The following is a 14,460-nucleotide window of genomic DNA, read 5'->3' as shown; positions in this document are numbered from 1 at the left end:
TTGTTGTATCAATGTTAAATGAGTTTAGATCATTTATTGATGCTTCTAAAAGGTCTACTTTGCAGGTGCACATGTGCTACAGAAAGTCTACACAGGGTAAACAGTTTAGATATACATTTCCACAGATTTAGAAGTGTAGGAACTCAAAAAGTTTTTCGAGGTAAAAGGTAATCTTAGAAGTATATTTGGTCATATTGTGTTGCAAGTGACAGAACTACAGCCTCTAGATTTAGTGTTTTAACAGTTCATGTAACAGAACTAGGAAGAATGAAAACAGCATTCAGCCAATGCAATGTAGGCTCCATGCAGAAAGAATGCTTTGGAATGAACTCTACAGACATTTCTCCATAAGTGTTATATCTCTAATGGCATTACATGCTACTGAACTTATTTAACAAAGTGAAGTAACATCATGTAGGTTATATAAAGTGGTTTTAACAGAACATAATTTGTTCAGACCACAAAACAGAATTTCAAGGATTACGGTAGAGGTAACAATGGCAACAATCTAATTTATGAAGACATTTTAAAATAAGCCAATTGTAATATATGAAAAAAGTCAATTTACAAAATGCTTCATTCCCAATAAAGATACATTGAAAGTCACTGCTAATGATGAATTATAGGTAATGTACATACCAGCAGATGGCAGCAAATCTCTAACGTATATATTTCTGTGAGTCATTATATTACACACTTTTCTGAAAGGTACATGACCACATTGTAGTTTGAATACAGTCTTCCCTATTACACTACACAACTGCATTGTGGGCATGAATGAAAAGTTAATTTATACACGGAAAATGACAGCCTTTGATATAAAGAACTTTTTCATAATTATGAGAAGTTAAAGGTGGTGTCATGCTGACATCAACACTGAGGCTGTTGATTGTTCATATATATATATATATATATATATATATATATATATGTCTGAATATAATAAATTATTTATGTAAAAAAACATCATTTTATTCTTAACTCCATTCACTGATTTTAATTGCTTCTTGTTTACTTAACCAGTTTCCAATTACCAATGAGATATAAATGACAAAGGAATCTGCAGTTCATTATCTAACTCCATTATCCTCAAGTTCAGTTCTGCAAGCTCACGGTGTAGGTGTTCATTCCTATCAACTTCTGCTTTTAAATTGACTCCGACCTTAACTAACTCAGCTGGTATTTCTGAGTTTGTGCTTTAGCTGTCAATCCAAAAATTAGAAAACTGGGTTTGGTAAATTTTTATCGGAATATAGCAGGCATTTATAAATATTACTTGAGGATAATTTAGTTACATTTTTCTCATTTGGCTTTTCCTAGTGTTCTGAGTATTTAAGCCATTATTTAATAATAAGAATGGAAATTTTAAGTAGCTGAGGTCTTTCATCTGCACAGGTGTCTCCTCTGCCCATTGTTAATGGTTATTTTATTTATTTTATATTACAAGTAAGGGAATGATCCCCACAGAAAAAGGTGAATTAATAGGAAAATGATAAAAATGAGTTAGGCATTTAAAACTATGGCAAAAATACAAAGGTTTCTATATTTACTATAAATGTAAATCTCACATTACTGGACTTTTCTAATTGCAGAATAAGAGATGAAAAAAGGTCACCAAATGAAATAAGATCAATTAAACTTAAAATGAGTCATTAATTATGTGTGGAGCAAAAATGTGCAGCCATACTGAGTCCACGGCACTGAAGAAGAGAAAACCGATCTAACTTGTTACTATTTACACTCCTTTACACTCCTTGTGAAGTATCTGCTTACTAAAATAAATTATGGAAATGATAAAAACGAAGGACTGACAAGTACCAGTCTTCTGGTACTAATTTGGATGATATTCTTAAACAGAAATCTACAGTATAGAAATGATTTAGATGTGGCAGAGTGAATGCACTAGCAAGCCATGAAATAAAGTAAGTTCAAATTGTTGGCTTCTCCTTAAGCGACTGGGTTATAACAAAAAACCTTTTGCCACTGCAGCCCTCCAAGATTGAACTTGAGGACCCCTGTATTATAATAACAACTTTTACTTTAGGGCTATTTCTTCCTACTCCACTCCAGTTTATTGTTATGATCACCAATCTTTGTTTTTCTCGTTTGAACTTTTTTCAAATTCAGGCCCTCTCAGGTCCAACCCTTATTGGTCACTATGCAAACCTCTCATTTAAATTCTCTTTGACGTCAGCCTAGACAGTCCACCTGTGGCCACTGTAATCCTTTAATTCCCTTTTGCCAGTAACATGCACTGCATCACTGCTGTCAGTCAGCTTGCAGTTATATCATCTTCTTGGCCATGGGGTTACTATAGAATCATGGCTGGCTTTGAGATTTTGAGACTTTTCTAGGACTTTGGAATGTAAATCAAGCAATAATGGATTAGAATTACAGTATTTTTCACCTAAATACCTTTAGTTGAATAAATGTGCAAATTATAATGAGGAATTACACTAACAAGTAACTGCTGGCCATGACTTTAGCAAGTTTGTTCTCAGTCGAAAGCACTTTCAGTATCATTGACTCATATGATGTATGCTTTCTTTTGATTATATCAAAATATTGCTTATAACTTTTGTTTTGACAATTAAAAAAAGAAAATTGAATGCAAACACTGCTTAATTTGTATGTTTTCTGCAATTGATGAGAGTGAGGAATCACTTTTATTTTTCTGATAAAGTTAAATTTTGCGAAATGTCCTAACTCTTTATAAAATGCCTATGGATTTCATTCCATTGGGGCAAAAATTTTCTTTTAAAAGAACAAACGTTACAATCTATGTATAACAAACAGAATAGCAAGAGAAATCCTTGGACGCATGAGAACATAGAAAAGTCACAAGGAAATAAAGTAATGTTGACTCAATGAAGAAGTCATGAATTCCATCAAGTTACACATTCTTTTTAATTTAATAATATCTAATACTGTTCAGTGAATACACAGTGTGTTTACATACAATAGAATATTGTCCTGTTCTCCTTTGCAGATACTGTGGAAGTTATGTAGATTACCAGACAATATTTTACATTGCAAGCTCAAAGAATGAAATTGAATTTCAATGCAGTTCAAAGCTGTCTGATCCCCCATTCAAGGCACAGTATGCAAGTTACAACATAAATAAACGTAAGTATAGTTTTGCTCAAAAAACATTTTTAAAGGGACGTGGTTATTAGATTGTATATTTAAAATTGGGATATTCTTAAAATCCTCAGAATGAACTAAATGTCTTAAATTACAAAGTAGGCTGTTATGTTTTGTGCATGCAATCTTTTAGTAATTTCTTGAGATATTCCATATTAGAGACACAGGATATAGATTCATAGAATTGATCTGTTTTGGCTGTAGAATGCAGAGCAGGGCTGTCATTTCAGATCTACAGTAATAGAGGTGAATGAATGCAGATTTTATTTTCTCTTAGACTCTTTACCACTGAACAAAGCATGTTGCATTATAGTCATTTGTTTCCTTATAAAACAGAATAGTGTGACAAGTAATTTAATTAAACACAAAAGTAAACATCCTTAATTTTAAGTGCATAGATTTTTTAAGACATTAGCATATGTTACGTTAGCACATGTTACATAATATATCTGCTGAACACACAAGAGTGCCTAAAAGAAAAAATAATCATATCTATCCATGTTCCAAACCTGCTTATCCAGACAATCCCTGGACAGGGCACCAGCATTTCACAGTATGAACACACATACACACATATCAGGGGCTAATATAGCATCACCAAAGAAGAAACTAAATTTCCTTTTTAAATAAGAAATCTAAGAGTTTAATATTATGGTAGCTTAAAATATTTAAAACATTTGCCTTTATGTGGGCCTTTTACTCTTCATATACATATACTTCATTACAGGAGATTTTTTAGCAACTGTGGAAATGTCACTTATAAAGCAATTATTGTATAACATAGCGTTAAAACAGTGTTTATTGATGATTTGATTAATTCATTATAGCCTATTTTTGTATCAGTAAAGTAACACATGAAGTTACTAACACTAACAAAAGGATGAATTGTCTTACATATCCTAAGAGTAATAATTAATTCTTGATTCTTTGAATAAAGACAGTTTGAAAACTTCTTTTTGTTCTTTTTTCCTTTATGAAAATGTTTCATATTATAGTTAAAACTTTCAATTAGTTTTTATTTGAAAAAATGTAACAGAACAAAACATTCTCATTATTTCTTATTTTAAAAGAACCCTCTCAAAATATTTTTTTATTTTAAAGTTTTTAACTAACCTTCATACACTTCATACATTATAAAGGTTTAAAACTTTCAGTTATTATTTAGAACATGTCATTCTTCTTCTTCTTTCGGCTGCTCCCGTTAGAGGTCGCCACAGCAGATCATCTTCTTCCATATCTTTCTGTCCTCTGCTTCTTGTTCTGTTACATCCATCACCTGCATGTCCTCTCTCACCACATCCATAAACCTTCGCTTAGGCCTTCCTCTTTTCCTCTTGCCTGGCAGGCTTTAAAAATTAAAATATACTTTCTTACAAAAATATAAATAATGCTTTTACCTGAAGTGGTATTTGTAATAAAAATAATTTGATTTTGTTTCCTATAGCTTGTCCAGGTGATCATTTTTTATGCTCAACGGGATTATGTATTGAAATCTCTCAGCACTGCAATGGTGTAGATGACTGTAATGATGAGAGTGATGAAGTTTTTTGCTGTAAGTAAGCAATTAAAAACTATTTGGTTATTACTATGTGTTAGATGATATTACAGATATTATTTATTTTAAACAATGGCAAACTAATGTCACTTAATATAATTTAAAAAATTGTTGATGGAATGTGTTTGATAGGAACAGAGTGAAAAGAATAAGTTGGTTATACAGAGTTACAAGAAATGTTTACTGTAAAAGTGCAGTGAGGAGAAATAGGTGAATGTGGTTTGGGCACGTCGAACAGAATAACTGATAAGGAGTTGGAGAAAATGAGGTCAAGAAAAGAGAAATACAGTTAATAGCCATTAAAGTCTAGGTTTATACAGTAGGTTAATATGGTGTATAGGTTCATATGTTCATTATGAATAAATGTAGAATACAGAAAAACATTTCTTGCATGTGCTTATCAAGATGACTACTGGTAAGGCTAATAGTTCTATTTTTCTGCTTATCGAGAGTTCTCCCACCCACCTCCTCCATTTCCACCATTACACAAAATCAGCCCGTATATATAAACAAGTTAAGCAATTTCCTAGAAAACCTAAGCTGAAAGATTTTCCAAGGCATGCCAGATGATATGATATGTTATATGTGACTGTTTTATTATGTTATGAGATCATCTATTACATGCACCTAACATGAAAGGCACCAACTAACCTCCTAGGCTCTTTTCTTAATGGAGGGTAGGAAGAAGTGTCAAAACCAGCTGTACACCTTTTACCTGCAACTTCTCACATGTTTCACTGTCCACAATTTAGAAATGGCAATAAGGAGCCCAGAAGCCTAGTGGGTTCCACACAGGAAGGCTGCCTGGCCAAGTCACTGCCATATGCTCTTGGTTTCTCGGAATTGCAGTTTATTTTGTTCTGTAGTTAGGCAAGGAATGATCAGTTCTAATTTATTGGCTTGCTAGATCTGAGAGAGCGAATGGGTTAAAGCTTTTTAATTAAAAATGGCATTTATTTGCATCAAATCGCTAATATGAGCAATTCAAAGATTTATAAAACCTGGGTGGGTTCATGGAGTCTTCATTCAGTCCCGAATTACATTTTCCAGATAGTCCAGTCCCTTAGTTAAACATTATATATTATTAATTGAAAAATGAAAAAAAATTATATCTTGCCAGAGGCAGGGCCCTTTGGAAAACATCCATAAAGCTAAGCAGATAGCAAGTTCCATTTACATGTTTGTGACTCCTTTCAGTGTATCCAGTTTTTCTATGGAGCCAAGCCCTTTACAAAAGTGTCAGAAAAAAAAACTGAAATAAACTCCATTTTCGCTACAAAGAACCAACTGAACTAAACTAAATAAAAGAAAGAGTTTTTTGAAAAAGAGCTAATAAAAAAGTATTCACTCTCCTCCCTTCTTGTGGCCATATTGAGCACCTGGCTTTCTTTCTGCTAGCAAAACTGCTAAAACTTTTACAGTTTCTGACAACACAGGAAATGGCACTAAATTACTGTTACATAAGTCAATGTCGATTTCCATGGGAATCAAAGGATCATCAAAACTGAAAACAGACTCGCTGTGTAAAGCATTCTAAGATTCTGCTTCACTTTTTAGCTCTGTAAAACACTCTGAATCCTGCTTTACCTTTCACCTTTCCCAGAACACACTGCAATTCTGTTCAGCTTGACAACAATTTCAATCTTTCACCTGTTGCCTGAAATCTGCACCTCCCATGCACTGACCTCAGTAGCAACAGGCATAACAACCCATAAACAATATGGCTGCCACCGTGTAAAGATGATGTCACAGGCTGGATAAATAATTAAATACAAAATGGTGCTGACAAAATAATGATAAAATGATATAAAAACAAAATAATAAAATTAATAAATAAATAAAAAATAATAATAATTCAAATAAGCAAGAATCATTACACTACCTCAAAGGAGATAAAGGATCATATTTGAAATAACCCAGTTCAGGTTGTGTGTGGTTTCTCAAGAAAATGTTAATTATGTATTTCTTTCTGGACAATAATCAAAGGGAATCCTAGATATCTGGGGCAAATAATGAAATCATCCTTAGCAATATGAGCTGCTCCTTGTGTGCAGTGTAATTAATTGGTCTTCTAAATACAGCTTGTTGTTATAAGCTTTTAAAAAAAAAATAACATGTTAGGCACTGTTATAAAACTGTGTTCTGAGATTTTTCGGAGAGTATAATTTTGAGGAAAGGTAGTTATACTAACAACTCATGGTGTGCCAGAGTATGCCGATGTTTTACTTATTGACTAGCACAGGCAAGTAAGCATTTCACTGCACTCTGTAGAAATGTCAATAAGGACCTTAGAAGCCTAGTGGATTCTACACAGGAAGGCTGCTTGACCAAGTCATTTGCCACATGCTCTAGGCTTTTCTGCATTGCAGTTTCTTTTGTTCTGCTCCTTTCCCCTTTTCTAAAAGGTCAATTTTGGTAAAAAACACACCTTCCATAATTGTCCAAGTTTTAATGATTCCATTCCAGGGAACTGGCTTTAAACCATTACTTAAAATGATACTTATTTGCATCACATGCTATAGAAGCAAATATAAGCAATAAAAAGAATTTTGCAACATGGGTGGGTTCATGTTATTCCCTCCACCTCCATCTTAGTGCACCTTTAACCCAATCAACTGCTGCCTTTTGCTCCATATCCTCATTAGTCTGTTTTGTCAGCTACCAATTGCAGATGGAATAAATTCTAACTGACCTAAAAGCTCAAAATGGTGCAGTGGCAGTTGTGAAAATACAATGAATGTGATTAGTTTGAAAATTAACGTGTAAGGGTTTCATTTGCAATGGCATAGTGGTGGGTGAAGCTGCTTAATAACTCTAGGACTCTGGATTTGAGTCCAGGCCTGGCCATTGTATGTGAAGTGGCACACTTTCCCCATGTCTGAGTCTGTTTGTGTTAGGGATACACTAATTACTTCCACCTAATTGCCCCACTGTAAGTGACTGTGGCATTGTATGTGAATGCCCTTCTAAAGACTGCTGTCAACTCAAGGGTTGGTTCCTGCTGCTGGGACAAGCTCTCGCTCACCTGTAACTTGTAAACTTGCATTTAGCTATATTTGGAAAGTATATTTCATGAAGATCACTTTATACCAAAATATTTCATAAACAAACTAGAAATATATTAAATATGCTTTATGATTTTTCACACAGTACCTGGTAGTACAGGCTGAGAATCTTGTTAATAATAATAAAAAAAATCTAAGTCAGGAATTTTTCATTAAATAGGTAAATGAGTGCCAATTTAATCAATTTGAACTTCCCACTATGCAATGATTAAAGAGTACAAAGGAATATTTATAAGGAGCATAATTATTTTTTTATTGCTCATGCAAGTATTTGTAGAAAAAAAAATAAAACAGACAGCCTTAATTAAAACAGGGCGTGTTTTACACACCATTAGCTTTCATTAATCAACCATTAAATACAATTATATTTTAAAGTGTACAAGCTGTTTCTTTATAACTAATTAGATTCTTCCATTGTTTACTCAGGAATTATAAATATACCAGTAACGGCGTACTGCACGATAACGTGTACTGAATACACTTGACTTGAGCATTCATAGTTTTCAGACTCTTTCTCTGTCTCTGTTTAGCATTCGTTTGCTCAGAGGTTAATGTGCTTGCTACTTCCTGAGCGGATCTTCTTTTCTCCACCATAGCAGCCTGCCTCTTCTCTTCTTTCATTGGCATCTTTTTGCGTTAAAACTAATTATTAGTTTTTGTGTTGCAATTACTTAGTACATTTTCTTTAATTTTTCACTTAAGCTAGCACTTAAGTCTTCAATCTGCCTCAAGAATGATTAGAGAAGGTGGTAGGGAATGAGAGTGGTGCCCATACGCATGCGCCGCACGGCCGCCCTGCTGTATGCTCCCAAACGTTGATTCTACAATAAAAAAAAAATAAAAAATAAAAGAGTCATCACCCTGAAAGCGGATAGTAGATGTTACGTAGTATATGTGTACCAGATTTCAAGTCTGTAGGTGAAACGGTTTGCAAGCTACAGGTGATTTAAAATCCTGGACAGACAAACGAACAGCCACGGTAACATATTATATAAGAAGACTAGCAAAATACCCGCACTTCGCAGTGGCGAAGTACTGCCTTAAAATTTTTATTAAGAAGAAAATTAAACCTTTTTAAACTGAGGGAAAATATACCAATAATTATTTGTTAAGGATCTCTTTGTATACCACATTGTGAGTTCGCCCTCCGGTTGTAATATGACCAAGCTGTGCGCTGATCTTACTCTTGAGCATGCAACGTACGGTTGGCCATGTGAACAGTAATCTTGTTTCAAATCTCACAGCTTGGATTGCTGCTGTCATAATTGGTTTGAGTTTCATGGTTTGTTTCAATTACGACAGTATTTGTAGGACTTGTGTTGAAGAGACATTCGCCATCTGTCAAGCATTGTAAGTATACAACCGGTTTCATCCATAACTTCACATTCAGCTTTTGAGAGTTTAAACATTCATAAACATCAAAGTGTCAACTACCGAAATCGTCACCTGTCAATCTAAGATGTTTAAGAGGCATTGGCGGTTGTCAAAAGGTGTAAAATATTTGGCCATTTCGGTACACTTGAAAGCGACAACCGAACAATTCGCCAGCAGCCATCAACTCACATGCAGATGCATAGGTGAAGGGCTTAAGCATTTCACTCTTATAGTGCTCCTGTGTAGTATAATTATCTCCTGTACTGTCATCAGTCCACACCTTGAACCTGTCCCAGTCATTCAATACATAAGACACAATGTTCCTCCGGATATCAAGAGTGAGCCTGATATGGCCGTGCAATATGTAACAAAGAGAATGGAAAAGGCAGGCGCCATCTCCGGGCATGGAAACCACTCTGTAAGTGACAGTTCTTTGATCGATGGTGATCACCTCAATAGACATGTTAATGGGGGTACGGTTGGAATGATAAAGGAAATGGGTACCTGAACAATGTAAAGTAAGTCTAAAATACCTACACAATAACTATAATCGTAATAAATGAACAATAAAACAGTGGAGAAGCCGTGGATTAAATAAAAAGGCTGTAGTTATCAGCAGGGAGACGTGAATCCCATGGCGTAGCAAGGAAGGGAATGTAGAGACTGGAGCGATGGATGGCCTTATATAGGCAGGCAGCCAACAAAGTGGGAGGCGTTGGGATGGGGGACCCAACGCTGCGGACGTATATATGTACGTAAGTACGTACCAAATTTCTTGAAGTTGGGCCCATAAGTAACAAAGACTGCTGAAAAGTTCAATATGACGGCCAACAGTGGCATCATGCCACCGAAATAAGTACCAAATTTCAGCCTTCTACCTACACGGGAAGTTGGAGAATTAGTGACGTTGAAAAGTTTAATATGGCGGCTGACAGTGGCATCATACCACCGAAATAAGTACGTACATTGGTTTCGGTTAGCACAGGGAAGCCGCCTACCAAATTTCGTGAAGATGGGGCCATAAATAAGAAAGTTCAACATGGCGAACGTTGTCAAACAAATTTCAGCCTTCTACCTACATGGGAAGTTGGAGAATTAGTGATGAGTGAGTGAGTCAGTAAGGGCTTTGCCTTTTATTAGTATAGATATATATATATATATATATACACACACATATAAACATATATACATATACATATATACATATAAACGTATCTACATATACACATATCTATATATATATACTGCTCAAAAGAATTAAAGGAACAGTTTTTAATCAGAGTATAGCATAAAGTCAATGAAACTTATGGGATATTAATCTGGTCAGTTAAGTAGCAGAGGGGTTGTTAATCAGTTTCAGCTGCTGTGGTGTTAATGAAATTAACAACAGATGCACTAGAGGGGCAACAATGAGATGACCCCAAAACAGGAATGGTTTAACAGGTGGAGGCCACTGACATTTTTCCCTCCTCATCTTTTCTGACTGTTTCTTCACTAGTTTTGCATTTGGCTACAGTCAGTGTCACTACTGGTAGCATGAGGCGATACCTGGACCCTACAGAGGTTGCACAGGTAGTCCAACTTCTCCAGGATGGCACATCAATACGTGTCATTGCCAGAAGGTTTGCTGTGTCTCCCTGCACAGTCTCAAGGGCATGGAGGAGATTCTAGGAGTCAAGCAGTTACTCTAGGAGAGCTGGAGAGGGCCATAGAAGGTCCATAACCCATCAGCAGGACCAGTATCTGCTCCTTTGGGCAAGGAGGAACAGGATGAGCACTGCCAGAGCCCTACAAAATGACCTCCAGCAGGCCACTGGTGTGAATGTCTCTGACCAAACAACCAGAAAGACTTCATGAGGGTGACCCAAGGGCCCCATGTCCTCTAATGGGCCCTGAGCTCACTGCCCAGCAGCATGCAGCTCGATTGGCATTCGCCATAGAATACCAGAATTGGCAGATGCACCACTGGTGCCCTGTGCTTTTACAGATGAGAGCAGGTTCACCCTGAGCACATGACAGAAGTGAAAGGGTCTGGAGAAGCCATGGAGAACATTATGCTGCCTGTAACATCATTCAGCATGAGCAGTTTGGTGGTGGGTTAATGATTGTCTGGGGAGGCATATCCATGGAGGGTCACACAGACCGCTACAGGCTTGACAAAGGCACCTTGGCTGCCATTAGGTATCAGGATGAAATCCTTGGACCCATTGTCAGACCCTATGCTGGTACAGTGGCTCCTGGTGCACGACAATTCCTGGCCTCATGTGGTGAGAGTATGCAGGCAGTTCCTGGAGGATGAAGGAATTGATACCATTGACTGGCCACCACACTTTCCTGACCTAAATCCAATAGAACACCTCTGGGACATTATGTTTTGGTCCATCCAATGCCACCAGGTTGCACCTCAGACTGTCCAGGAGCTCAGTGATGCCCTGGTCCAGATCTGGGAGGAGATCCTCCACAACACCCTCTGTCATCTCATTAGAAGCATGTACCGATGTTGTCAGGCATGTATACAAGAACACAGGGGCCATACAAAGTGCTGCGTACAATTTTGAGTTGCTGCAATTAAATTTTGGCAAAATGGACTAGCCTGCCACATAATTTTTTCACTCTGATTTTTGGGGCGTCTTTGAATTCAGGGCTCTGTAGGTTGATCATTTTCATTTCCATCAAACGATGTGGCATCCTTTCGTTCCTAACACATTACCCAGTCTATATCAGTATAGATATCCAGGAGGATTTCTTTTTCCCATTGAGATCTGATGTGTTTTCAAAGTGTTCCTTTAATTTTTTTGAGCAGTTTATATATACTGTGAAGAAGGCCCTATATAGCGCCCTTGAACCCTCAGGGATGACTCGAAACAACGGGTAAAAGTCCAATACTTTTTATTGTGACTCACAGTGCACCAAGCACCTTCCACACTACTCATCCAATACTCGACTATAATAAACACTCCTCCTCGCCCAGACACTTGCTCCTCTACCTCCCAGCTCAGCTCAGTGTCTGGACTGAGGCACCGTCCTTTTATAGCCCCTGACCCGGAGGTATTCCTGTCCCGACAGTCCATAGTTCCTTACTCCTTCCGGGTCAGGGCAATCAGTCCTTTTCTTTAACCCGGGAGCACGTTGTTCGTTCCTGTCACGTGACCATGACGTACTCCCGGGTCAAAGGGCATAAAAGAGCCCATAAGCCCCCCCACAGCGACTCCTGGTGGCCCCCAAGGTATCCAGCAGGGTTGTGTAAAATACTACAAGGTCCATAATGTCCTGCTGGACCTCGGGGCATGATCCTGCTGTCGGGAGAGCTCCTCCTGGCGGCCTGGGGTTGCGGACCGGCATGGAAAGCCGGCAATCCTCCACAATACATATACACATCTACATATATATATACATATATACACATATCAACATATATATACACATACATATACATACATACATACACACACACATATATATATATGTATATACACACAGACACATATATACATATATATATATATACAGATCTTCATATATATATACATATCTACATAGATACACACATATATATATACATATCCACATATACAGTATATATACAGGTATATATATATACAGTATATATATACATATCTACATATATATAAATACAGTATACACATACATACATATATATCTACATATATATACTGTATATAGCAAAATCCCCGCGTATACCACGTTGTCAGTTCAGCAGTCCGGTTGTAATATGACCAATCTGTGCACTGAGATTACTTTTGAGAATGCAACGTATAGTTTTGTTCAGGAGGAAAGCAATATTGCCTCAAATCAATGGCAACCTTTTGTAGGGTCTGTCCCTGAGACTTATTAATTGCCATCGTGAAGCAGAGCCTTACTGGAAATTTGAGGCATTTGAATTGAAATGGGAGATCAGAGGGTATAACAGTGATGCGAGGAATACATTCAGAGTGTGGCGCTCTGCTATTTTTTTGTGTAGCTGCCTTCACACAGCTTCTCCGCTGCTTTATAAATGAACACCATATAAGGCCGTCGTTTCTCCTTGCTTCGAGGTTCTGTACTGTTTTATTGTTCATTTATTACGATTCGTGTGCACCAATGTAATCGGTGTACCAGGAAATCATGCATTGAGAGAGGTTCCCCTTTGCTTCTAATGCAAAGTTTGATTAAATGCATTATTTTTTAACGTGTTATGGAGCACATGCATCGAAGCTTCTCAGCTGTGCTTGTGCTAAGAAAAGGAAACATTTTAAAAATAACGTAACATGACTATCAATGTAACCTTTTGTAAGTAGTACCTGGAGGATTCAGAGTGTGGAGAAACTCTATAGAGACAGCGTGTGTATTAACTTGTGGATTTTTCTGTGAGTATTTGGTGGCAGCGTAACAAAGTTGCTTCCGCAAGACCGCATTAGCTGCAGAGCTCAGCTAAGAGCGAAATGAGGTGAATGGGAGGGGAGAGGATGACGTCACTCCCCCACCCGCCTCAACTGTCAATCCCCCCACAAACACAGTCTCTCGGAATTTGCATAAGCACAGCCCTTCACCAGCAATTTTAACTTAGTTACAAAGTGATCAAAACTCTCATTTATACCCTGCGTCCTCTCATTAAACTTGTATCCCGTATTAGTCGTGGGCATGACAAACACCAACAGCAGGTCTATGAACTTAATTTAAACTTTAGGGTTACACCGTGCTTTGTTTCTGAAGTAGCTGCAGTCATGAATATGTTTGTATGCGTCACTGTGCATGACAAACGGCAGTGGGAGCGTGTCTATAAACTTAATTTAAACTTACGGTTTATACCGTGCTTTGTTTCCGCAGTAGCTGCACTTATGAATATGCTTGTATGTGTCACTCGCTCGCTTTTTATTATTTCGCTGCCTTCTCAATTGTATAATGCATGTTTTCTTCAGCGCTTTTTGGAGCTCTTCCTTGTTTTCTACGTACTGCACTCACAGTCAGTTCACGTGATTACGTGGGAGGCGTGATGATGTCAACGAAACTCCGCCCCCCACGGCCATCGAGCTGAACTCCATTAAAGTATATGGAGAAAAATAGGTTCCAGTTATGACCATTACGCATAGAATTTCGAAATTAAACCTGCCCAACTTTTGTAAGTAAGCTGTAAGGAATGAGCCTGCCAAATTTCAGCCTTCCACCCACACGGGAAGTTGGAGAATTAGTGATGAGTGAGTCAGTGAGTGAGTGAGTGAGGGCTTTGCCTTTTATTAGTATAGATATACTTGGCTGTCCTGCGGCCCTGTTCAGGATAAATGAATTTAGAGATGGATGGATGAATGGATGGAAGGAAACTTG

At 37.3% G+C, this 14,460-nt stretch overlaps 1 protein-coding gene across 1 annotated transcript in view; it reads left to right on the top strand.

The window, feature by feature from the left end:
- tmprss7 (transmembrane serine protease 7) overlaps nucleotides 1–14,460 on the top strand; it is a 58,422-nt gene that overhangs the window by 25,494 nt on the left and 18,468 nt on the right. Inside the window, exons 11-12 of the mRNA XM_039746329.1 lie at nucleotides 2,990–3,126; nucleotides 4,589–4,696. Of these exons, the coding sequence (XP_039602263.1) occupies nucleotides 2,990–3,126; nucleotides 4,589–4,696 (245 nt within the window). The remainder of the gene's footprint in view (nucleotides 1–2,989; nucleotides 3,127–4,588; nucleotides 4,697–14,460) is intronic.

This window comes from Polypterus senegalus, chromosome 2, assembly GCF_016835505.1.
Source record: "Polypterus senegalus isolate Bchr_013 chromosome 2, ASM1683550v1, whole genome shotgun sequence".
NCBI classification, from domain to species: Eukaryota; Metazoa; Chordata; class Cladistia; order Polypteriformes; family Polypteridae; genus Polypterus; species Polypterus senegalus.
Note: the sequence above shows the minus strand (reverse complement) of the source record. Positions and strands in the feature narration are given on the sequence as shown.